We start from the raw sequence: 24970 nt of genomic DNA on the forward strand, positions 1-24970 counted from the left end.
ACATAAGCACTTCAATAATTTTCCATTCACACCTCACAATAAACCAGTCAAAAAACCTGTCTATATTAGAGTGCATATATAAGTGACCATTCTTACATAACCACCAATCAATTGGAAGTCCCCAAAATTGCATGAACCACCAATACACAAAACTAATCCAAAATATAGGCAAAGAAAACATTGTAACTACACAAAACTAAACTACACAAAACATTCTAACAATCCCATGTCCTGTAGACCCCAAAAAGGCATAAACATCCGATGAAAAAAACCACATTCAACCACGCTCTTTCAAGGTGCGACATTTGATTGCCTGCCTCCAAGTGCTTGAAACAACTCAATTTTTGTTAGAGCTGCTTGGTGAATAAACTCATGAGCAGTTGCATCCAAACCAAGGACTTGCAAGTAAACAAAGTACATGTGCTTGCATGGAATGTATGTAGAGCGCTTACTCTCTCTTTTCTAAAAATCTTCACACGTGCATTTGGAAAGTTGTTGATCGTTTTTCACAAAGTAGTTCACTCCCAATGCTCTAGATCCATCAGTGCTTACGTAGAAGATATGAGACTCGTTGCCTATCCAATAATGGCCTCACGGATTACCTGTCCATCCAATTTTCAACCCTTATCAACATTCTCATTAAATTCTTTTGTTAACCTTGTCCTCCATCTCACAATTTTCCCATCACTCACGAAACCGTGGATGAAAAGTACTAGCCACCGTACCATTTGCAATCATATTATTCCGTGTGCTTAGTGAAACGACAATCCTTTTTTGCAAAACGAATCCATTTCTTTCAAGCATTTTCACCTCATGACAATCCAAATTGGTACCTTCTTCCACAGGCCAGACCTCGGGCGCCGGTCCTGGTGCACCTATCACATGGTCCTAGTCAACATCCCAAGAGTATGTCGGAGACGAATTACAGAACCAGACATACCCTCCAACAAATCCATCGGGATACTTTCTAACGACCCCAAAAACATGGAGCTGGAACTCCACTATTTTTATCCACCAGCCCTACATCAAGTATTTGAGATCCACATCTGCCATTCTGTCCTGGCAATCGATCATCAAAACAAGTTACCTTGCTACTACCAGGAGTAGTTCTGTGAATTGACCACATTGTTTTGGGCATTTTAGTCTCCACACATGTACTTGTCTCCACACTCTCTCCATTCCGCGTGCCACCCTGTGGATGGTCTACTGACACAGTCACATAATTTGGTCGATTATTGTCTTCATCCAAGATTTGGTCGCACATAGTGGATGCTTTTGGTGCACACTTTGCTGACCTCTCTTGCCACGCTGCATCTCAGGAGAGTCAATACCCATCTCCTGCATAGTTGTGTGAGCCAAATCAATGAGTCTTTTGCCAGAAGATGTTTTTTCACCCGTACTCATAAATCTGTCAGCCATGTTCTGCATTTTTGGTCATGTGCTAGAGTGCACACCTTTCAAAAGTAAGCATTATAGTTCACACTTTGCAAAACAGCCAATGCCATGTCTACACCTATGGCCTTGAACAAGCTAATCTGACTTTTATAACCTACTGATGCTCTCGTACTCTGCTTTGCCTCAGAAAGGTTTGTCCTTGGAACAAAAACTCTAGAGTCCTCCTGAGTAACAAACTAAGAGCCTTAGTGAAAAGCCCTAATATCCCACCAAACTAGCCATGTCTCCAAAATGCAGGAATCTCTCCCTGCACAGCATGGCCAGAAAACCAAAACTTTCTAATCTCATTTTTACAAGCCTCTGCGGTTTTCTCTGAAGGAGCATTTCTCCATTTTCTACACAAAGACTTGTGTTCCTCAATGAAAGATGGGTGAATACACTTACGCGAGTGCCTCACCATACTTTGTTCCCAATGGAAAACACAACTTCTCTCTTTCTCATGCAATATTTTCTTTGCCCCTCCAAAATAAACGGTGCGAACAACAATCCAATTAGCATTTGCTTCATCTGCCCCATGAATCCACGGAACTCAGGTTTATTAATGCCGTTTTTCTGAACCATTGTATTCAACATCTTCCAAAATTCTATTTGTGCATACGATCCTCAACTCTAAATTTGCATGTAGCCAGGGTGACTAGTTCACGGATGAATGGATCGTATACACGGGCAGACATTGTAGGCCACATCCAAACACCCTATGAACATGGTTGAAATGGACCCACATATGTTGCAAACTACTACCTAGTCTCATCTTGTTAACCAAGTCTAATCCACTACCAGGACCCTTTGTAGACATCTTAAAATCATGGGGTTGATGTTTGTCCCCTAACTGGCCCGGAAAGAGCACACTTTAAAGAAAAGGGTATCGACACCTGTTCTTAAGTTCAAGTACCGTCTCAAGACCAGTACCTGAAGTATTATTATCCCGCTTGGCATATTCTAAACATCTCTCAATGTGTTTCTTATTGAACAAAGGAGTAACATACTCCAACATTTCTACAAACTCATCATGCCCAATATCTAAGTAACCATTGCATCATCCTTCATTAGCATGTCAAATATAACATCTTGGGCCACTGTTGTTTGCAACTACTTTGCTATAGTGAAAGGATTAAGGGCTTCCCTACTGTTCACCTTCTCTTCCAGAATTTTCCCAATGCATGTACTTATGCCTTCTTTGTAAGGATGCGCATGATTACCCATATGTATAGCACATCTACTTGTATTCTGATGATCTCTTGGTAGATAGTAATAGATAACAGTTGGGCATGTTTTCACACATTCAGGCATTTGAACACAATGTTTGTAGGAAAGCTTGGGAGGAGACATGACATGTCTTGGGAGACATGAAATCTCATAATGTGTCCAAGCATATTAAAGATCGCCCCTCTTCCCTTGAATTTTAAATTTGGTATCTTTCCTTTTCTGGAACATACTATTTAATTTTAAAACAAAATATTTTAAACCTTTATTTATTTTTTAAACATACTATTTAATTTTTTAAATATACTATTCAAATTTTTAAACATACTATTTTATACCTTATAATTGACAAGCTTAAAATAAATTTTCTAAGAATTCAATAGTTTATTTAAACATCCTATTTTGAACCTTATAATTTTTTTTTAAACATACTATTTATATTTTTAAACATACTATTTAAAATTTTAAACATACTATTTTATACCTTATAATTAACAAGCTTAAAATATTTTTTCTAAGAATTCAATAGTTTATTTAAACATACTATTTTAAACCTTATAAAATTTTAAAACATACTATTTATATTTTTAAACATACTATTTATGCCTTATAATTAACAAGCTTAAAATTATTTTTCTAATAATTCAATAGTTTATTTTAACATACTATTTGGAACCTTATAAATTTTTAAAACACACTATTTATATTTTTAAACATACTATTTCATTTTTTAAACATACCATTTAAATTTTTAAACATAGTATTTCTCCCCTTATAATCTACAAGCCTAAAATAACGTTTCTAAGAATTCATTAACCTTTACCTGCTTAAAATAACTTTTCTAAGCTTAAAATTGGGGATCAATAACGTTTACAAGTTAAAATAACTTTTTTAATTTAAACATATTATTTATGAAGAGTAGGGTTCGTGGAAAAGAAGGGTTGAGGAAGACAATTGAAAAAGCAAGGCCGATGGAAACCAATGCCGATATGCGCCTGAGGAAGCCGCCAACACCTAGTTTCTTATCCCAGAAACAAGCCTCGTTAGCATGGCTTGTTTTTGGGTTTTTTTAATTATGTATTGCACTGAGCTCTTAAAGAAATAGTAAAAGAGATGTATTGCACTCTCTTTAAAGTTCATAGAGCTCCTTCTGTCATGTGTTCAAAGAGATTTTTAAAAAAAAGCCCAGAAAAACAGACCGCACACTGGCGCACCCTATTTCTGGGGCTTTTTTTTCTATGTATTGGTCTCTTCGTGCATATTGGTCTCTTCTGTGGGCTAGTATTGAAGGGCTTGACATTGTGTTCAAAGAGATTGTAGACATTATTTCTTGCAGACATTGTGTTCAAAGAGATTTTTAAAAAATCCCAGAAACAGGCCTGTTTTTGGGCATTTTTATTATGTGTATTGGTCTCTTCAAAGACATATTAGTCTCTTATGTGGCTAGTATTGAAGGGCTTAAGTGTGTGTGCATGGAGCTTTGCATTAGCATGTCAACTTAGGGCTTGTAGTAGTGGTGTTATTTCTTGCAGACATTGTGTTCAAAGAGATTTTAAAAAAAAGCCCAGAAACAGGCCGCAGCTTGTTTTTGGGATTTTTTTAAAATATGTATTGGTCTCTTCCAAGACATAGTGAGCCTTGTGACTTTAAGGAGTTATGTTGTCATGGGTTCAAAGAGATTTTTAAAAAAGCCCAGAAACAAGCCGCACTAGCACAGCCTGTTTCTGGGCATTTTTTTTATGTGTTTGGGTATGATAAGGGCTATGGATGGGCATGATTAGGGCTCTTTTGGGCAATTGGTTTTTTTTGTTTGGGTCTCTCAAAGCTGTGGCCAAGACCAAGAGGCATCAAGCCCTTTTTTTGTAAGCAAGGGGCTGTGGCTGGCCAAGGCTGTGTCTCTTGCTACATGATTAAAAAAAACTGCCTAGAAATAGGCCATGCGCTGCAACTAGTTTTTTTTGTTTGGGTCTCTCAGAGCTATGGCTGAGACCGAGAGGAATCAAGCCTTTTTTTTGTAAGCAAGGGGCTGTGGCTAGCCGAGGCCATGTCTCTTGTTAAGTGAAGTAAAAAAAAGCCCAGAAACAGGCCACATCGGCGTGGCCTGTTTCTAGGCATTTTTTTTTCCATGTTTGAGTAAGATAAGGGCTATGGATGGGCATGATAGGGGCACTTTTGGGGCATATAATGAGGGTGTGTGGGTCTCTTAAAGGTGTGGCCAAGGATGTTTTTAATTTATGTTTGGCTGAGGCCGAGATGCAAGGGGAGTGTCTTTCTTCAAGGGTATGATTAGGGCTATGGATGGACATGATTAGGAAACAAGTGGGGCATATGTTTTTTATATTTGTTGAGGGCATGATTAGGGCACATGCGGGAGAATTAAGGATGCATGGGAGGTTTGAGATGAAGTTGAAGGGATATGGAGGTGATGTTTGAGACTCCTTTGTGAGTTCAAGGAGTGATGTTTGTCTCTATTTCTGGGCATTGTTTTTATATGTTTGCGTCTCTATGAGCTATAGAAGCTTTGACAGTTGTCCCTTTTGATGGTGATTGTCTCTCTCAGAGCTACAGAAGCATAGTTGATGAAATGAATGGTCATGTGTTTTGGTGAAATAAGTGGTCAAGTTTTTTGGTGATGCATAGTTGAATGGTTATGTTGTGAAGCATTAATGGTTGTGTTTGGAAGGATTATTGGTAAGTCTACACAAAGGGATCATATGACATTGAAAACAACTAAACAATCTAATTTTTTGCATTATGTCCTCACCTTTGTCAATGTAAATCTTATCCTCATCTTTGTTGTCCTCCAATGGAGGCACCTCCGATCTCATCACATAAGGCACAATTTGTAAGAAAGCTTCTTTGCCATTCCACTCATCCATTGTATTAAGAGAGGTACTTGGTAAAGTAATACCACCCTTTTCTTGAGTGCTGCCTCTAACCTACGATTATATCATCAACAATCACATGTGAGCTACCCAGCAAAGGGTTAGTCACTGTCTGACTCTCAACCTCCTCTGAACACCCTCAAAGTTAGTCTCCACCACTTGACTAATTTGGTCCAAGCTAACTATTTCTTGAGAATCCCCTTCCTTTTCAACTCCTTTCTCTCTTGGTACGCTTTCACCCCACCACCAGTGGTGGATTTTCTACACATCAAAGCACCAGTGGTGGATTTTCTGCACATCAAAGCACCATCATGTATTGTGTACAATCATTGATCCTACACGTATGAGTGAGATCGCTCTCTTGGCAAGCTTGAAAAGGATGAATTAGTAAGTTTCTTATAAATTTATGTTTGAGACCTTGATCATGTGGTGTTTTGGCTTGGGCAAATTGTAATTTTTTTGTCTCCATTTTTTAAAGCTTGAATACTCATGCTGTGGTAACCACAACCTTGTGGGACGAGATTGTAAATTGTGCCAACATTAGTGTTGCCAATCATGATGATTACATGAAAGATTTACCAGAGAGAGATAGAAAGTTAATTACTTTGATTAGAAGAAGAATCCAAAGGGAACCAAGCCTTGGTACCCTCTTACTTGTAGATACTTGGGCAAGCTTTTTATAATGTGAGTATTTGATAGCTTAAGCTTTGCTTAATACTCATGCTTTGCTTTAAATTGTCATGTGATGAGATTTGATGTTATGTGAAGGTTCAAATTATTCAAGCCTTGAACAAAAATCTTGAGAAAGTGCGCTTGACCATGGGAGAAGATGAGGTGAAAAAAATTGAAGCTAAGGAGACAGTTTGACTCAATTTGGACAAGATTTGGACCAGTTTGGCTCCCTTTTTGATATGGTTTGATCCAGGAGAGAGGAGAGATAAAAATATCACAATTTTTTTGAATTAAAAACCCTTCCACACATGTGAAATAGGCGCCTACCTCAAGAGCCCCCCTCTCCTTACCAAGGTGTCAAAAATGCATCATTATTCCAAAATATCTCATTTTTTAGTAGTATCTCATAATTTTTAACTAATAAACCTTGTACTCAGTCAACTTTTCATCTTATGTGAACATTTACTCCTTTTTAGGTATTTTCTTTTATTCTTTGGATTTATCTCTTCCCACCACTTGGATTAATCCAATTGGCCCATTAGAACCTTAATTAGACCATAATCCAAATTTTTTTAAAAATGTAGACCCTTTGGTTAAGGTCCCTTATACCATTTTCAATGAATTCCTAATGCACATTGGAAAGTTCATTTTGAACTCCTGTTTCAGGGGAATCCATTTTAGTCACTAGGAGGATTTTTATATCCAAAGATATCTAAATTTTGGATTATCTCTCTCTAGATATTTTTCTCTCTCTAGGCCAAAACAGGGTAAAACAAGATCTTTCTCCTATTTCAGAGAGGGAAATAATTTCGAGAATAGAAGGGGAGGTTCTTACATCTTTACACCTCAACAGCTGGAGGGAGGAATCTTACATCCTACTGCACTTAAAAAATGCGAGATGTCCTCATCTCGCAAGCAGGAGGATAAACTCTTTCACCTTAAGATCCAACTGATTCTGGGGTTCCTTATAGTCTGGTCAACCCACAGAATCCTGAGATAAAGATCCCTTCTACAAGAAGAACATACAGAACTCATTATCAGAGAACAATTCATTCAGAACATATCATTCATATCCTTAACACAATAATGGTCCATCAGACCTAAAATTTTATCTGAACATTCCTCCACGAGAATTTCATTTATACAGGTTCTCAATTTGTCATCCCTTAATTAGATCCACTGGATCAAAGGTCAAACAACAACAATCTGTCTCAGCAGCACAATCCACTAATCTCATAGTGATTTGCTGAAGTCATAATCGTCATTCCAGTTACTAACATCATCACTCGGATTCGTCCCATTCATCCTCATTGTGGCTTTGTTCAACTTATCTTCCTTCAACCAGAACTCATGAATCATCATCTTTCAATCAGAATCCAAATCAACTCGTCAATTCTCAACCAAAATTCTAAAAGCATATCAACCAGCATTCGAATTCATCCTCTGGATAGCACTTTTGCTTATAACTTCAAGGTCTTAGATTTACTCGTATATATTGTTAGTAAAGAGTTGCAGATATATCCACGGTATATATGGGTAGTCACGGTCCTTGGAGCTATAAGGTAAATACCATCATATCTAGGCCTCAAGCAAGTCAGGGATTCCATACAATTGCGGTACTTCCATCTGAAGACCCAATTTCCAATTTATGAATCTTCATTCTCAATATCAATTTGTATGAATTTCATCACACAATTACAATCTTTTACTGGTACTTCATAAAATTTTGACATTTTTGGCTTCTCGGTTGTTCCACTTTAGCCAATTCGCTCAGATACGAGCTGAAAGATCCCTGCCCCCTCCGCGCAACAAATTCCGGGGGGTGCTAGTAGTGGAAGTAGCACTTCGTACACAGCAAGGCAGAACCTCTCACTCAGGGCCTCGCCCCCCACACAGATATCTGGACAAAAGACTAATCCCTCGGTTCTTCCAAAACCGAACCCGAAAAAACTTCCCTCGCCCAGCAGACATAGACGATTCCTCCAGGTTATTTTTATTCTAACGTAGTCAAGAGCCTTAACTAACCAAACTGATCCGACCTGTAAGATTTCTCCCTCCAGCTTTTTGAGTTGTGCAGGTGTAAGAACCTCCCCTTCTGATTTTATAATTATTTCCCTCTCTAAAATAAAAGAAAGATTCTGTTTTACCTTGTTTTGATCTAGAGAGAGAAAATGTCTAGAGAGAGAGAGTCCAAAATTGAGATATTTTTGGATATAAAAATCCTCCTAGTGTCTAAAATGAATTCCCCTGAAACAGAAATTCAAAAAGAGCTTTCCAATGTGCAATTGGAATTAATTGGAAATGGGTAAAGGACCTTAGCCTAAGGGTCTAGATTTTCAGAAATTTTTGGATTATGGTCCAATTAAAGTTCCTATGCGGGAGGAATTGGCCACAAGATATGGTGACCACATAGGGAAGGTATTTTGTAGTGTGTTTTACAATGGTGAGTTGCATGACTATTGAGATTAATATAGTGTGATTCTAATTGTGTTTCAAGACAATATTAATAGTGAATTAAGAATTATTTCCATTTGTGTAGATCCTTCACATTATTTATCCAAAGCATAGTGATGCATGGCAGGCTATAGTGTGGTCCTTAAAGTGGGATGTGGATAGCTTTGCAACACTAGAGAAGCTGAATTTATTAGCATCGTGTGATGTACCAATAGAGTCCAAAATCTTTTGGTTGGGTTTATTGGAGGCAAACAAGACAACCAAAAATATGTTTGGCCTTGTGCGCGGAGATCATATCTATAGACAATAAGTCATGGTTTTCTATAGCTATTTGTGTTTAGTTGTTTGCAATTTCTGCAAATATGTCATATGTGTACTTTCCTTTGTGATGTGATTTCTTTTTTCTTTGAAGCTGGCTTCGAAAAGAGGTCACTCTTGAAAAGATTTTGCAAAGGATAAATGCTATCCTTAAAGATTTCGTGGATGAGCCTAATGGCCTGGTGGTGCCCAATGATTGCTTGCTCTCTGATTATTACGAGGAGATAAAGATTGAGAAGAGGAAGCAATTGTTCCCTCTTGAGACAGGCCAAGACACAAGGGAAAAAAAGAATGCTGAAAAGGTAACAAACAAGTATGACATGGTCCAGATGGTTGCCCAGAGGTTGATTTAGAGATTGATCTTTTGCGAGTAGTGTTGGAAATGTTCATACGAAAATGCTACATTCTTTTTAACTCAAAAATCCATTCTCAATCATATGTTTCTTTTCAATGTTTTCAGATATTTCATGTGTTTAAAAGAAAGGGGTCATTTGGCTATCATGCCTATAAGAGCAAAGAAATGGTTGGCTCTGGATAATGAGGCTTTGTGTATGTACCCTCAAAGTATGCATAAGTTGTCCAAGTGGGAGCTAGAGATGTGTCCTTGGTGGATTGACCTTGAGAAGGGTCACGTTTTGGAGCGAGAGAAGGAGCTCCATCAACATTTCAATCTTGGGAAACCTGTCGAGGTGGAGAAGGTGATTGTTGATAGGGCAGTGGAGAAAAAGAGACCTACATAAAGGAGAGGTTAGTCGAGTTCTTTATCAATGTAGGCATCTACTAACTATTGGTCATTGTCTTGAGTTGCTCGTTGCTTTTTTTACATGTGTAAGACAAAGACAAAGTTGTGGAAGAGCAGCCACCAAGGGTGGACTTATTGGATGATGAGATAGGCATGAATATTAAGGATGCTCATGATGATGGTAAGTCATTTTCAACCTCTCTAGAATTGAGCTTGGAATATTCTTTTTGTTGTGTTGATAGTACATTATGTCAAGTTATGGTTTTTTGACTTTTTGACTATCCTATCGACAATTGCATGAATAAGAAAAAAAAATTACTGTAAATCTTGCTTTGGGTTGTTTTCAAGATGAGGGCCTTAATGGCAAAACAATAGGAATCATTTCTAAAAGAATGACAACATATGTCTACCAGCCACATTTGCCAGTTTTTCGGATGTGTCATGTGGGGATGGTCCAAAGTGTTTAGCTATTGTTGGGGATTATATTGCTATTGGCAAGGATTTTATGATTGGCACAAAGAATGCATCTTACACCGTAGTTCATGAGCACATGCAAAAATTCTCACCAAAGGATAGACAATATGCAAGGAAAGGGAGATCAGTTTCTTGGGTGGTTGATTTGATATTTTTTGACCTTCCTTTTGGTGGAGTAGTACATGGTGTCAATGACTCTAGGCCCCCGTGAGATACAATATCTGAGGACCATGTGCGGTATGGAGTTGGTTTGGTTGCATCAACTATTGGTGATTCTAGCTGGTTGTTGATTATGGCATCGATGGGAGGTAATATTCTATGTGTTGGAAGCTTGCAAGCCTTTCTTTTTGTCTTGCAATTTGTTTGGTAAAAGTTATGTTATGTGTTATAGGAGAGACAGTGGGTTGGGTTGATCGCTATTGCCGTGTCGGATTTGGAGATTTGACACCGTGTTATTGTCATGCATCTCTCACCCTATGGATACTATGAGATTCCTGGTTTCTGGATAGAGGTAGTGTGTTTAGTGGTGGTTCTAGCGAATTTTGTTCGGTATATACGATTTTTTTACCTCATTAGATTGTTGCAGTATACCTCTTCTTATGCTCTTTGCACTTCACAGACAAGGTATGATTCTTGCGATTTACTGCTTGGAGAGCGCACCTCTTTTCGAGGCGCTTCATATGCATCCTATGGATTCAGTGGCATACCATTATTTGTTAGATGTATCTTGTGCTATAGGGATCTTGGGGGTGTGGAGATCCGTGGTGTTTTGGTGGAGCGCAACGTTACTTTCATTGAAGGGTATTTGGAGTTGTTTTGTCATCCTGGTGGTGTTTGGCTTGAGTTGGGTTGCGGCACAGCTCCTCTACTTAAGGCATGTTTGAGGTCAGGTTGTTTATGCGCTTCGATGGAATCTGACGAGGGTCTTCTATCTTCATACGTACAGCTATTGCTTCTACCTAAGAGGCAAGGAGGCAGGGGGAGGCTAGCAGTTCATATGATTAGGATGATGATATTGATCAGCGTGTGGAACATAATCCATATGAGTAGTGAGCATCTTGACCTTATTCAGTGCTACATTGATGACTATTTATTTGGGTTTATTTTTTGATGTGCTTGTTTGGGACTATTGTCACTCTATTTTGATATGGATTTAGCAGTGTTTCACATTAGGTCAATGCTTGAGGATCCAAGTTTGTGATTTTGGTTACCTTCGTACATATATTTTAAGACTAGAACATTCAAGTTTGATCTACAATACACAGATATACTAAACATGTGAATTTGCAAAAACTAAACAATTTTTATTCTTTATTTTCTATGCCAAGTATTATGCCAATGTATGCCAAAGCAATGGCAAGAACCATGGCCGGAGATGCACGTTTTGAGAAGGACCATGCAAAACGACGTCACGCTCATCATGTTTTTATAGGGGATGAGTGTGACTCAACTTGATTTGTTATGGTATATGTAGTGGACAATGCAACACATGGCTTTTGTGTTTGCTTGCGAGCCATGATAAGTGATTTTGTTTCGGTCTTGTTTAATGCAGATATTGTTGGGTCATGTTCCGTGCAGTCACAAAATTGTAGTTGGAGTGGTATTTCAATTTTGTATGGTGATTGACGTGATCTTCTAATGTACTGCAATGATAGGAACCGTGTTGCTTCAATCAAAGATTTTCATGCATGTGAATGGAAAATAATGTAACTGCTTGTGTCTTGTGCTCACTTTGCATTATTTTCTATTCTAAAAGTTTATCAAGTTAATTCTAAATTTTTAGGGTTTGTTGCCAAGTTTCGCTCCAATTTTCAACTAGCTTAGAAAAGGTTGCTTACTGTTTGGTAAGACTCCCACTATCACAAAACGTTATGACCATCACCATGTTGTGGACCTTCAAGGTGATTGTGTTGCTAATGAAGCATGGTTTTGCATTGGTAGCAATAATCCATTCTCATCCCAGAACTAAGTCTACCTCCAACACAAACTCAACCACAAAGAATTTATAGCCAAGGGGCTTAATTTGCATATAGATTGTATGTTCAAAGTACCTCTAGACATGGCATCTTGTTGCTCTTCGTGAAAGTGATCCACTCAAGATGAGCTTATAGTGTAGGCTGACTTAATAACTACCAAAGTTCAAGGATCGTGAGATTATGTCCACACAAAACAAGTTTTCACCTTTCCAACCTCTAAAAATTGATTGTTTTGGACGTAAAAAACTAGTGTCGATTATCGTTTTTCACACAAAAATTTTTCAAGTTTTCAATACAAAATCACCTCCAATAGACTTCAATAGTTAGTCTCTATCATCTTTCCAACTATGAAAAACGAGACCGGTTTTTCACACCGAAATTTGAGCATGAGATTTTTAAGATAAGGTTTTTTAGACTTAGCAATGCGATTCCTCAAATCACTGACTGATTTGAGGAATAAGTTTTCTTAGACTTGGTGTGTGATTCCTCAGATCACTAAGTGATTTGCACAACTTTTTTATGTGAATTGTCTTGGTTTTTCACGCCAAGGGTCGGTGTGAATATCTCAAAATTTTTTTAAAAAAATTTGGTCTTCTTTTTTTGAGTTTTTCACGTGTGAATGTCTTTGGTTTTTCGTGCCACCATCTTGCTGTGATTATGCCTTTTTTACTTTTTTTTTTTGAGTTATCATGATCATGAAAATTTGAGTTTTTCACGTATGAATATCTCTGGTTTTTTATGCTATTGTCGGCATGATTATCTCTTTTCTTATTTTTTGAGTTTTTGATTCGAGTTTTTATAGTGGTTTTTGGAATCTACTTTGTGTAGAGAGAGTGGTTTTGAATTTCAAAATAGGGAGTGTAAGAGGTTTTTCCCAAAAAGATAAGTGGGAGGAAAAAATCAACACTTTATGACACCTCTTACACATGCCATAAATGCCACCCAAAAGTAGATTCTATCCAACTCATAAGGCATCTTCCCATTGAGAATGCTCATTAGTCACCAATGAGTTGTGAGAAAATATAATTAAAGATTAATCCAAAATTAACCATTTTGCTTTCTTTCTCTCTTTTGGAATGATTAAGGGACCTTACTGAAGTATGATTTTTGTGTGAGCTTTCTCCTGCGAGATTTTTTTGCCTAGCAAAAGTGCTAGCTTTTTTAGACCTTCTAAAAAAACTATGCGCCTTTTTTAATATAGTTAAAAACTTATTCTTTCACAAGATAAAACAATCTAAAATAACACTTGAAAAGCAACATTGAGGGTTGATAAGTTATAGTTTGTTATTCACAAAACCCAACACTACCATACATTGGAATAGATTTTCCCCTACTTAAAATCCCAAAAAAAATTCTCTCTTTTAAAAAGGAGTGGTAAACGGTTTCCCTATTTTTTTGAGCAAGCCATGCTTTCCCTTCACAGTTGATTGTTTGCTTGTGCCCCTGAAAAACAACTATAGTTTTGTAATTTTAAACACAAACAATTGCATCAAGGAAAACAAAAGCTCGTATTAATTTGAGAAAGCTTCAAAACGATTTCATTCACTATGAACACGCAAAGTGGAAGAGGGGGCCAAGGATACATTTCAACCGCCCATATTTGACTTTTTCGACAAATGTGGGTGTGAAACCAAGCCACCTATCTAAATGTGGGTGTGAAACCAAGCCACCTATCTAAATGGAGGGAAGGGGCTGTTCATGTGGGTGTGAAACCAAGCCACCTATCTAAATGGAGGGTGTGAAACCAAGCCACCTATCTAAATGGAGGGAAGGGGCTGTTCATGTGGTCGAGTGTGGGTTGGGGGGAGACACAATATTACTCTGGCATGAGAGAGAGAGAGAGACACGTCAATCAGTGGGACGAGCTCTCTCTCTCTCTCTCTCTCTCTCTCTCTCTCTTTGGCTCTCGCAGGGAGGGCTGTTGATTAACCATGACCACGTGCATCTCTGTCTCTTTTTGGCTCTCGTAGTAGGGAAGACTTGCCTCATAATCTGAGGTCATCTCTATGGGCAGGTGGTGGTGTGGCAGAATTGAGGAAGAATCTATTAATGGAGGAGGTGGTGCTTTGGGCGGTAGTAGGCAGGATTGAGAGAGAGGTGGCCATCGACTTGCAGACACAGGAGGTGCTAGTGTGGGCGGTAGGCAAGATTGGTGGTTTAGGAGAAACAGGAACTAGAATTTTCGTATTAGAAATATCATTTAGTACATTTTCATGTGATTACAATAGCACTTTTTCTCATCATCTTCACTTTCTATATTAATAATCTTCTCATTTTCTTTGTCTGCTCACTCTATTATTTTAATTGTTTCTTTTGTAGTTTTGTTCATACTCTTTTCTATTTCATCAAATTCATATCCATACCTTGGATCATCAACTTTGTTCTCATTTTTTTTTCACTTATCGATAAACTAATCTGATCTTGAATGAGAAGCATCAAAATTTTGATTATTAATAAAAATATCATAGAGGTTTTCCATTGTTGTTCTAGATGGATGTACCACTGTCCTCTATAAAACACTAAATTTTTTTTGCTCCAATCATCTACCTTGGTATGGTGTTATCCAATTAAAAATATGGATAATATTTTCCTCTGTTACTCATTTTGTGAATTGTAGTACAAAAATTATTGTGATGCTTTAAGTTGAACTTCCAAAGCATCAATGTCCTTAAAATTGTTTTTATAGGAGTGAGATATACTTCATTCTTTAACTCATCTACACCATATTCCATGTAAATTTCTATTCCTAAAGTGATATCTTTCGCACTAATATTATGTGAAACATTCTTGTAATGAGGCTTATCCAAATCTTTCATGCAATAATCAATCACCCCATGAAATGTGTGACTGTTCTTTTGCTTTAAAGCTCTACATTGGGATTCCACCAAACAACAAGACCATTCTTACCCCATCCAAGATACTTTTTGATCAGCTTATTAACTACAATGATTGACTTTGCATGAATTCTAATAACATTTCATAGTGTAGACGAAAAATTGCACCTCCACATTCCAATGAGCAATAGCCAACAAGGCGTTCTATTGTAAGGAATTCATTGAGATTAATTCTTAATGCTTCATGAATATCACTCAGACCTATTGATATTGTCACACTCAAATCAAGAACTTTGAAGTTGGCATTTGATTGTTCCATAATATCGTCAATATTTGATAACTTCTTAGGCCTGCCTACACTCCTCCTTTTGTTCATTCAAAATCTATAATCCAATTCTTATCTCTGTGAACACACGGAAGTCTACCAACACAACTCACCTTTGCAAGCTCACAGCTAATCGCACCGCCTCCACCCTCACTGTGTTTTTACAATTCTGTGTGTGTGTGTGTGTGTGAGAGAGAGAGAGAGAGAGAGAGAGAGAGAGAGTGTCCTGCAATCGCTCCCTCAATCCTCACGAAGAGAAAGAGAGAGAGACATCAGTTTTACAGCAACCTAGCGCCAAGAGAGAAAGGGAGTTCCTCCTCTAGTAGAACACGCCACTAGCACATGGGCTAGCCCTCAAGATAGGGTTTGATGGAGGGAGAGAGATTGTTGAACTCTATGTGGAGAGATCTCCTGTACTTCGATATGCGTGGAGACATGTCCTCAACTTTGTTGAGCTGTGCCTAGGGAAAGAACCTGAAGCCCTCTGTGGTTAGGGTTTTTGACAATGCAAAGAGACGGCCCTCTTTGGTTAAAGTTTGACAGTGCAAAGAGACAAATATCTATGTGGCTCCTGGAGCTCATGTATTTGCTTGCTCCGATTGCTTGCTGCGTTTTCTTGGTGAAGACTAGCAAAGGGGAGAAATTTTGGCTCTCTCTCTCTCTCTCTCTCGTTTCCGTAGTATGAGATAAAGTTCTGTCATGCAGAGGCTCCTCATAGGAAGCTCGGGTTTGCTCGCAGTGGAGGGTAAAGGCTCTTGCAAGAGGAAGCTCAGTTTTGCTCGCAGTGGAGGGGGAAGGCTCTTGCACGAAGCTTACTCTTGCATCAGCGAGGATCTTCTCTATGAGCAGGGCTACTCTCTCTCTCTCTCTCTCTCTCTCTCTCTCTCTCTCTCGGTAATCTTAGATGAGAGAAAGTTGTCATCCAGAGGAGGGAAAGGTTCCTCATAGGAAGCTCCGGTTTGCTTGCAGTGGAGGGGAAGGCTCTCACAAGAAGCTTACTCTTGCGAGCATCTTCTCTGTGAGGAGGGCTAGACTCACTCTCTCTCTCTCTCTCTCTCTCTCTCTCTCTCTCTCGGCTGTCTTTTGAGCACCATGAGCATGGCTGCATTGGGCGTCGGTGGGGCAGATCAGAATACCTAGGTTGGGGGCATAAGGCCGAACGTTGGACCATGGGGGTAATTAATGGAGGCTCAAGTGTCCCACAGGGAAGGCCTGCCAAACCACATCATCCTCCCTCTCCCCCTTTCTCCTCAAAAAATTATGTCCATCTCTCCAGGGAATAGCAAATGCCCCCAATGTGCAAGTTTTTGAAGTTACCCCCAACTTACACATAGGTACGTGGTGTATAGATTGAGCTTGTTCATAGCAATATATCTCAAATAAAAGGGAAAAAAAAACTCTGAAAAATAAACCCCAAAAAGGAAAGAGCCTCTTCATAAGCAAAGCAATGCTTATGTTTCAAGCAGGATAAATGGCAAACACAACATTCCAAAAGACCCACATTCTCAGAAGCCAAAATTGACTTTTAGAAGAGAGTTCTACAGCTTTACAAGAAAAGCACATGGTTGAAGGGAGCATGAATTGACTACATGGTTGAAAGGAGCATGAGATCACGTACTCAATTTCAGCTCAAGTACTGCAAAGGTTCCTTGACGGAAGAGATACCTGCTTATGAAAAGCAGGCCTGAAAGACACCAAAAAGCGGCAACAGAAAGGGTTATGTTTTGGTATTCCCTGCAAAAAGCCAACCAACCTTAATGTCTTTCATTGTACATCAGACTTTTCCACTTGAAAGAACTCTTGCAATGCAATCATGCTAACAGGACTTTTTTTTAACCCCTTTATAGCTTCCAGTGTTGCTGAGGCTCCTGCAATTGTTGTTATCATAGGTACTTTGTAGGTAAGAGCCATTCGTCGAATCTGCCTTCCATCCTTTTGATCCAAAACATCACCTGAACTTGTTATGACAACAAGTTGAATCTGACCATTGGCAAGCATATCTCCCACATGTGGGTGACCTTCATGGAGCTTCAAAATCCTGTCTACTGGTACCCCTTGCGACTCCAAAAACCCTGCTGTACCTGCAGTTGCAAGAATGCTGAAACCAAGATTAGCAAAACACTGGGCAATCGGTAGAACCTTTGGCTTGGTCAGATCATTCATGCTAATGAAAACAGTCCCAGTGAGTGGCAACTTTTGGTTGGCTGCAATTTGTGCCTTTGCAAACGCCATGTCAAACCCATAGTCTATGCCCATCACTTCTCCCGTACTGCGCATTTCAGGACCCAGCAAGACATCACAACCTTGGAATTTATCAAAGGGAAGAACTGCTTCCTTCACTGAGACATGATTTGGAATAACCTCCTCGCTGAACCCTATGTCATGTATAGATAAGCCGGACATGAGAAGGGCGGCATATTTTGCCAGTGGATGGCCGATCGCTTTCGACACAAATGGCACTGTTCTGGACGCCCTTGGATTTGCTTCCAGTATGTACACATCATCTGATGCCGTGATAGCATATTGACAGTTCATCAAGCCAAGCACCTTAAGTTTCTTTGCTAAATCTGATGTCCACTTTCGGATAACTGACAAAGCATGTGCACTGACAGTTTTGGTAGGAATACAGCATGCAGAATCACCTGAATGCACACCAGCTTGCTCAATATGCTCCATTATACCTCCAATCACCACATTACCATCTGCATCAGCCAGAGAATCCACATCAATCTCACTAGCATCAGTCAGGTACCGATCCACAAGGACAGGTCTATCTGGATCCACCTCTACAGCTGTCTCAAGATAAGCCTTTAGTTTATCAGCCGAGTAAACTATCTCCATAGCACGTCCTCCTAAGACATAGGAAGGGCGGACAACAACAGGAAACCCGACTTTCTCAGCTATTCCAAGAGCATCCTCTTCACTTCTTGCAATTCCACCAGGAGGTTGTTTGATCCCAAGCTCATTGAGTATGGAATTGAACCTCTTCCTATCTTCAGCAGCATCAATTGAATCAGGAGACGTACCCCATATCTTAACCAACCCAAACCCACTGGCAGCTTTCGGCTTGAATTCATCAAGGTAATTCTGTATTGGCACTGCTAATTTCAATGGAGTCTGGCCTCCAAATTGCATTATGATTCCATCTGGCTTCTCCAAATCAATGACATTTAGAACATCTTCAATAGTAAGAGGCTCAAAGTAGAGCCTGTCACTGGTATCATAGTCCGTGGAGACCGTTTCCGGGTTGGAATTCATCATGATTGTCTCAAAGCCAGCATCCTGAACAACAAAAGAGAGTTTTGGCTCAGTAGAATCATGCATGCATGGAGAGTCATGCTTCAAAGGGACGTTGACATAGCCTTTCCACTTTAACGGCATCATTAGCTATGTGAAGATGAATAAATTACCTGAAGAGCAAAGCATGCATGGCAGCAGCAGTAGTCAAACTCAATCCCCTGGCCAATGCGATTCGGACCACCTCCCAAAATGAGCACTTTTTTCTTATTGTTTGGAGAAGCCTCACATTCATCATCATAGGAAGAGTACAAATAAGGTGTGTTGGCTTCAAACTCTGCAGCACATGTATCCACACGCTTAAATGCAGGAATCACACCAAGAGCTATGCGGTGAGCACGGACCTCTTTCTCCAACGAGCCCGTAGCATAAGCTATTTGCCTATCACTGAAGCCTCTTCTCTTCAATTCATAGAGATCTTCTTTGATGAGATTCGTTAGACTAATTTTACCAAGAAACTGTTCAACCTCTAGCAATTCACTTAGCTGGGAAAGAAACCATGGATCAATATAGGTTAGCTCATGAAGCTCTTCCTCTGGCATTCCCCTCTTGAGAGCAGCATATACTGCATACATTCTATCCGGATTTGGCACACGTAAACTGTACTTAAGCCTTTCCAAGTCCCACTCCAGCTCCTTAACCTTTTCACAACCCCATCCATAGTGCCCAGTCTCCAAAGATCTTACTGCCTTCTGAAATGATTCCTGGAACGTTCGCCCCATGGCCATGGCCTCACCCACAGATTTCATTTGAGTGGTTAAAACTGGTTGAGAACCTGGAAACTTTTCAAAGGCAAAACGAGGAATCTGCACAGGTTGAACCAGCACTTATTAGCCACAGATCCATGCTAACAAGACAAACATTGGCATCTACTTTCACAGCAGAGGCGTGCTAGTACTAGAAATTAGTGTTGTACATAAACATGAGAATCAGTAGAATTGGAAAATGCTTAATCTGTCCATGGCAATATCAGAATGGTTTGCAGCAATACAAGGCATTCTTATGGTGTTTATTATTGGAAGAGGCTACAATGGCAACCTAAACAGCCTTGCTAGCACGTCCCAGATGCACCAACAGGAGGTGCCACATTTGTGCAAGAGGCAGAATCCCCACCACCACCACTGGCCTCCCCTTTCTTAAGAGACGGTCAGGGGAGAGTGAAAGTGTGGAGCAGCCCTTCATGGCTATGCAGCCCAAAGATCAAGTACAGACTTTGAAACAGATCAACCATTCAAAAGCACAGATATTACATGTCTGATCACATGGTTAGACTGGATAGCAAAAATGATCATTAGTCTTTTACAATAAACTGTTTACTACTGTACCCATATTCTCACTAGAGTTTCATTCAGTGATGAACCCTTGGATTGAGTTGAGATTGAAACGATAGAAATGTAGATTACAATGTGTTTTACCTTCTCACCATTGGGATTTTCAAGATCAGGTCTATAATGCGAGATATTTACATTCCTATCTTACAAGACTAATTTCCAGGTTTTTAGGCATGATAATAATCTTAGGCACAAATTTCTAGAGAATTGCACCATTGGATGCATGTCACATGCACCATGCACTGAGGTGCAGTGTGACACACTAGCTCATCAATAGTGATATACTTATACAGATGTTTAGCACCCTTTTTAGGATTAATTGTCAGATGCCGTGGCCCCATTGTGAGCCCCAGTCTGGGACATGTCGGGCATGAGCTACGTAGGTCAGTCTCCCAGCCTTAGATGTCAAGGTCAGTCCCTTAACCCACTTGGAGAACAAGCATTTAGGTCATCTGAGGTTAGGCATAGTAAAAGTCAGTCCTTTAGATGCATATATAGAGCATGTTACAGCATATAGTTACCTTGGTACATGGGCCAGCCTATTGGCCAGCCCACAGGGCTTGGTAGGACATGGGCTTATGGGCTAGGCCATTGGCCAGCCCATGGGAGAGCCCTACGAACCGGTCGGCAGCTTATATAGGTCTAGGAACCCTGCCGGTCAGGTGGGGATGCACTCGGCCAGCATCAGAAGATGCCACAACAGTCATACTCTCACCCATGACCAAGTGCAGTATTTAATGCTTGTAAATTCAGGTCGTGAGCTTCTGTAAACAGGCTGACAGCTATACATTTCCACCGACCAGCAGCCTGGACTCATATAAAAGCAACCCCTCATTTCATTGCATAACTCCATCTCAGAACACAATGCAGATATGTATGCTTGAAGACCTTGGTCTTTGCAAGCATAAATCACAGCCAAGCACCTAGTGCTTCAATCCACAGGCATCCCCAAAGTTTGCTTCAAGAGTCAGCCTTTAGTAGTGCATCTCCCTCAGCAGATCTGGGTGTGTATAAGGCTATCCGAAGTGGCTTCAAAGTTGGCTTCATACCGGTTGATGGTTCGGTAGACGCCTGGTCTACAACGTCCTTGCGTTTGGCAATCTCCGTCAGTCAAGTCTCAGTAAGTTCTTTGCATTGTAACACTTCTCCAAAGTAATATAAGCAAATACTCCTGCTTGTTAGGGGGGGGGGAGGTGGGGGGGGCGTTGCTCTCAATGGGTAAATTGGAACCCAATCTGGTGTTGTCTTTGCTTCTTCTTCTTCTTCTTCTTCTTCTCTCTCTCTCTCTCTCTCTCTCTCTCTCTCTCTCTACCCCCCGTGTATAAAAGATTGCTTCAAAGTTCATACTCACTTCGTAAAGGTATATAGGTCTCGCTATGCGTTACAAGATCTAGCCAATTGCATGTTACATTGGTATCAAAGCTTCTGGTTGTGACCCAGCTTGACTACCTAAGTGAGAGCAAAACCATGAATGGTAAAACTGAGGTCAAGGAAAACCACTCAGCCATTCACCATGTCAAGAGAAGAAGAAAGAAGTTACCAAGAAGCCATCACTATAGAAGAAAGTGTCCACAAAGACACCACAACAAAAGAAAGTGTCCCCGAAGACACAAGAAAAGAACAAACGCTTCTGCAAAGCGCAACTATAATCCTTCAAGAGCTAATGGAACAAAACAAGTTACTCACGCTACAACTACAAGAAGCAAAAGAAGCAAAAAGAAGCAAAAGAAAAAAAAAGGAACAGCCTAAAGAGCAACCTAAAGAGCAGATTATGGAGCAGGGTCCCCAAAGTTTTTAGCATATGCTTCTTCTCATGAAGCAACAAAGAAGACGGGAACTTGATGAGGCGCGACAGATAGAGGAAACCAAGCACAGGGAGGTTGAAGACCAACGCCAAGCAGAACGCACAGCAGAAGAATACCAATATAAGCTAGATTGGGAAGCCATGCAACTCCACCATCAACGGTTGCTAGCAACCTTTCATGCCAACCTTATGGCAACATTTCCCAAAATGACACCTAGTCCTAGCACCTATCGGCTCCATCAACCACTGTCATACGACCTCAACCAAACTTCACCAAGTATGATGGTAAGTGTGATCATTCTGCAGTTACACAATTTATTCATCAATTTGTTGCATATTTCCCTTTAGCTCAAGTTTCAAATCCAAAAGACAAATTCCATTTGGTGGCTCCACACCTCGCAGGAGAAGCCGTTACTTGGTGCAACATTGGTCAGGTCTGCACACAAACCGAACCACCACAGGCAAGACCCATTACGTATGGGAGACTTTTGTGTTGGACCTCAATACATGACCAATTTTGAGGATAAGTTTTACAAACTCTCTTAGAATGGGTCGCTCGTGTTGACTTATTCCAATAAGGTCATCACCATGGCACAAGAGTTGGGGAAGACAGAAGATGAGAAGCTGAAACAATTTCTCAGAGGGTTAGATACGAACATCAAGTTTTCCATCCACAATTTCGTGCCTCAGTCCTATGACCGGGCTTTGACTTTGGCACAGAATAAAGATACGATGCTGAACGAAGGTAAGCCTAAGCCAGTCAAGACCAGCCCAAACCCCAGCAGCAATAGCAATCTTCATCCCAATATGTTAAGGGTACTCAGAACAGTAAAGACAGAAAGGACAATAAGACTCAGAGCACCTCAGGCACCAAGAAAACCACAGAGGCTAACCCTAAACAGACACCTGAGGAGAAGGCCAAGCAGGGAATTATTGGAGGTTATCTCCAGCCAAAGCGGTACCAGACAAAGAAAAGTTGTTTTTTCTGTCATCAAGTAGGCCATGGTAAAAGGAATTGCACTAAGTTACAGGCTTATGAAGCCACCAAAGCATCCTCCTCTACCCTCCATCTTCAAATGCGAATGTCATATAGCTATTAGCCTCTTTGAATCTAGTACCCCCAATGCTATTTGCTGATATGCAAGAGGGCAACACTGAAGGGCAGACAAAAGCTCTCATCCGTGCTTATGGTACAGCCAAGGGACAACAATTCATTGTCCTATTTGGCATGGGCAGCGTAGAAGACACCATCTCTCCGCAGTTGGCTAAGACCATGAGTTGCACATAAGTGTCTCATAATTTAGTTGTGGATGGGTTTACACTTGGTCTCTGCACACATATCACTCATAAAACTTAACAGTTTGAGTTCAATGTTCATTCGAACGAAATTTCATAGTCTCACTACTTTTGGGGTGTGACGTAATTCTCGGCATCCAATGGTTCCGAGAGCATGCACCCATTCCTGATCGGCAACAAGACACCTTCAAAACTGTTGACGGGGATAGAAGCATCCAAAGGAATCCCTCTCATTTCACACGTACAGGCCCAGAGAGCTCTCAAAAAAGGAGTCAAGTGTGCGTTGCTTTATGTCTGCGCCCAACAGTCTGTTGTTCAACTAGCAACCCCCTTAGAAAGAAAGTTGGCAGGTCTCCTTCCAAAGTTCCAAGGCATCATGTTGAGGGACGATCTCCCACCACAGTTCCCACCCTCTCGCCCTGAGCTCGCATTGAGTTGGTCCCTGAGACAGAGCCTCCCAGTAAGTTCCCCTATCACCTTTCTAAGGCATTGGAGGGCGAACTGGAACAACATTTATCTCAATTATTCAGGGCCGGATTCAACTACCCATCCTCCTCGTTGTCATTGCACCCATCTTATTCGCTCAAAAGAAAGATAAGATTGCATGTTTATGCGTGAATTACGGGGCACTCAACAAGTTCCCAATGCCCCGCGTCAAGTGTATTCTAGAGCAGACAAACTTGGAGTCGTGAGCTCGTCCCCGCTGACCCCCCCCCCCCCATCACCTGTGCCCCCCCCCCCCCCCCCCCCCCCCCACACCCCCTGTTTGTAGCTTTTTGCCCCTTCTCCTCTTCGCAGCTTGCTCGCCGCCGCCCCCACCCCCCTTTTCACAGTTCTGCTGGCCGCTCCCCCCCCCTCCATTCGATCTGCTGCCCCCACCCCCCTATTCGCTGTGCTTCTTTCACTGCCCCTCCCCATATTTCGCCCCTCTGCATACCCCCCTCTCTGCACCTCTTTCGCTGCCCCCCCCCCCTTTTTTCTCTCTTCGCCACCCCCTTTTTTGTTAGAATTGTGCATCTCAGTGTTCTAGGGCCTTTACCATTTATCTGGGCATTTTATTGTATTTCTCCTATTTATTTGTCCTATGAGCAGTCGGCCAGCTCAATGAGGCACTATATAAGGAGTTCCCCATTATTCACTCTTTCATCCAATTCACTTGCACATAGTTCAACATCTAGGTGCTGGCCATTGCCATTGTAAAGTGCATCTTAAAGAGACTGCAAGTGATTGGTGGATGGCAAAGCTTTTGGATAGGACAGCTCCCCGTACATGGAGTGCTTTCAAAGAGCAATTTTATGATCAGTTCCTTCCTCCTCACTTTGAGAAGGATGTACGAAAGGAATGGGATTGGCTACACAGGATGAAAGCGAATCCGTTTCTTCTTATGTTTCAAAGTTTTGGCGGATTCTTCTCAAGGTCACACCTTTCATGACGATTAGTGAGGACGAGAAGAAAAAGTTTGAGTCAGGGCTACAACGTGTACCCCCACAACACTTTACAGGAGCTCATACACTCAGCAACTATTTCCGAGGAGTTGCATGGCAAGGGAGCATCAAAAAGACAAGAATTCAGCTCATACAAGGGAAAATTCAGAGCTGGAAATGAGCAGAAAAAGGGTGGACAGCCACCTAAGTTTATGTCTCATGAGTCCAAGGATGCAAAAGGGGGTTCAGAAAAGAAGCCCAGGGGTAAAAAGGATGATCCTAAGCTGTCCAGATAGTATATCTTTGATTGCATGAGAGAGGAGAAGTGTTTCTCCTGTGGGAGCAAAGATCACATGAAAGCTCAATGCCCCCAGAATCTCAAAAAGAATAATGTGCAGGATGCCAAACCAAGTGTGAATGTTATACCTGATGTTCAGGGTAACACTGCACATGAACCAAAGAGCAGGATTTTATGCAAAG

At 40.6% G+C, this 24970-nt stretch overlaps 1 protein-coding gene across 1 annotated transcript in view; it reads right to left on the bottom strand.

Annotated features, from left to right (window-relative positions):
• Positions 1-16840: 16840 nt before the first annotated feature.
• The window catches only part of LOC147622047 (carbamoyl phosphate synthase arginine-specific large chain, chloroplastic-like), a 29014-nt gene continuing 20884 nt past the window's right edge, over positions 16841-24970 (bottom strand). Inside the window, exons 2-3 of the mRNA XM_086823126.1 lie at positions 18749-19441; positions 16841-18620 (exon numbers count right to left, since the gene is read on the bottom strand). Of these exons, the coding sequence (XP_086679252.1) occupies positions 17103-18620; positions 18749-19441 (2211 nt within the window). The 3' untranslated portion in view covers positions 16841-17102. The remainder of the gene's footprint in view (positions 18621-18748; positions 19442-24970) is intronic.

The sequence above is a fragment of the Cibotium barometz genome, chromosome 29 (genome assembly GCF_041138505.1).
Source record: "Cibotium barometz isolate CiBa-2024 chromosome 29, ASM4113850v1, whole genome shotgun sequence".
NCBI lineage: Eukaryota > Viridiplantae > Streptophyta > Polypodiopsida > Cyatheales > Cibotiaceae > Cibotium > Cibotium barometz.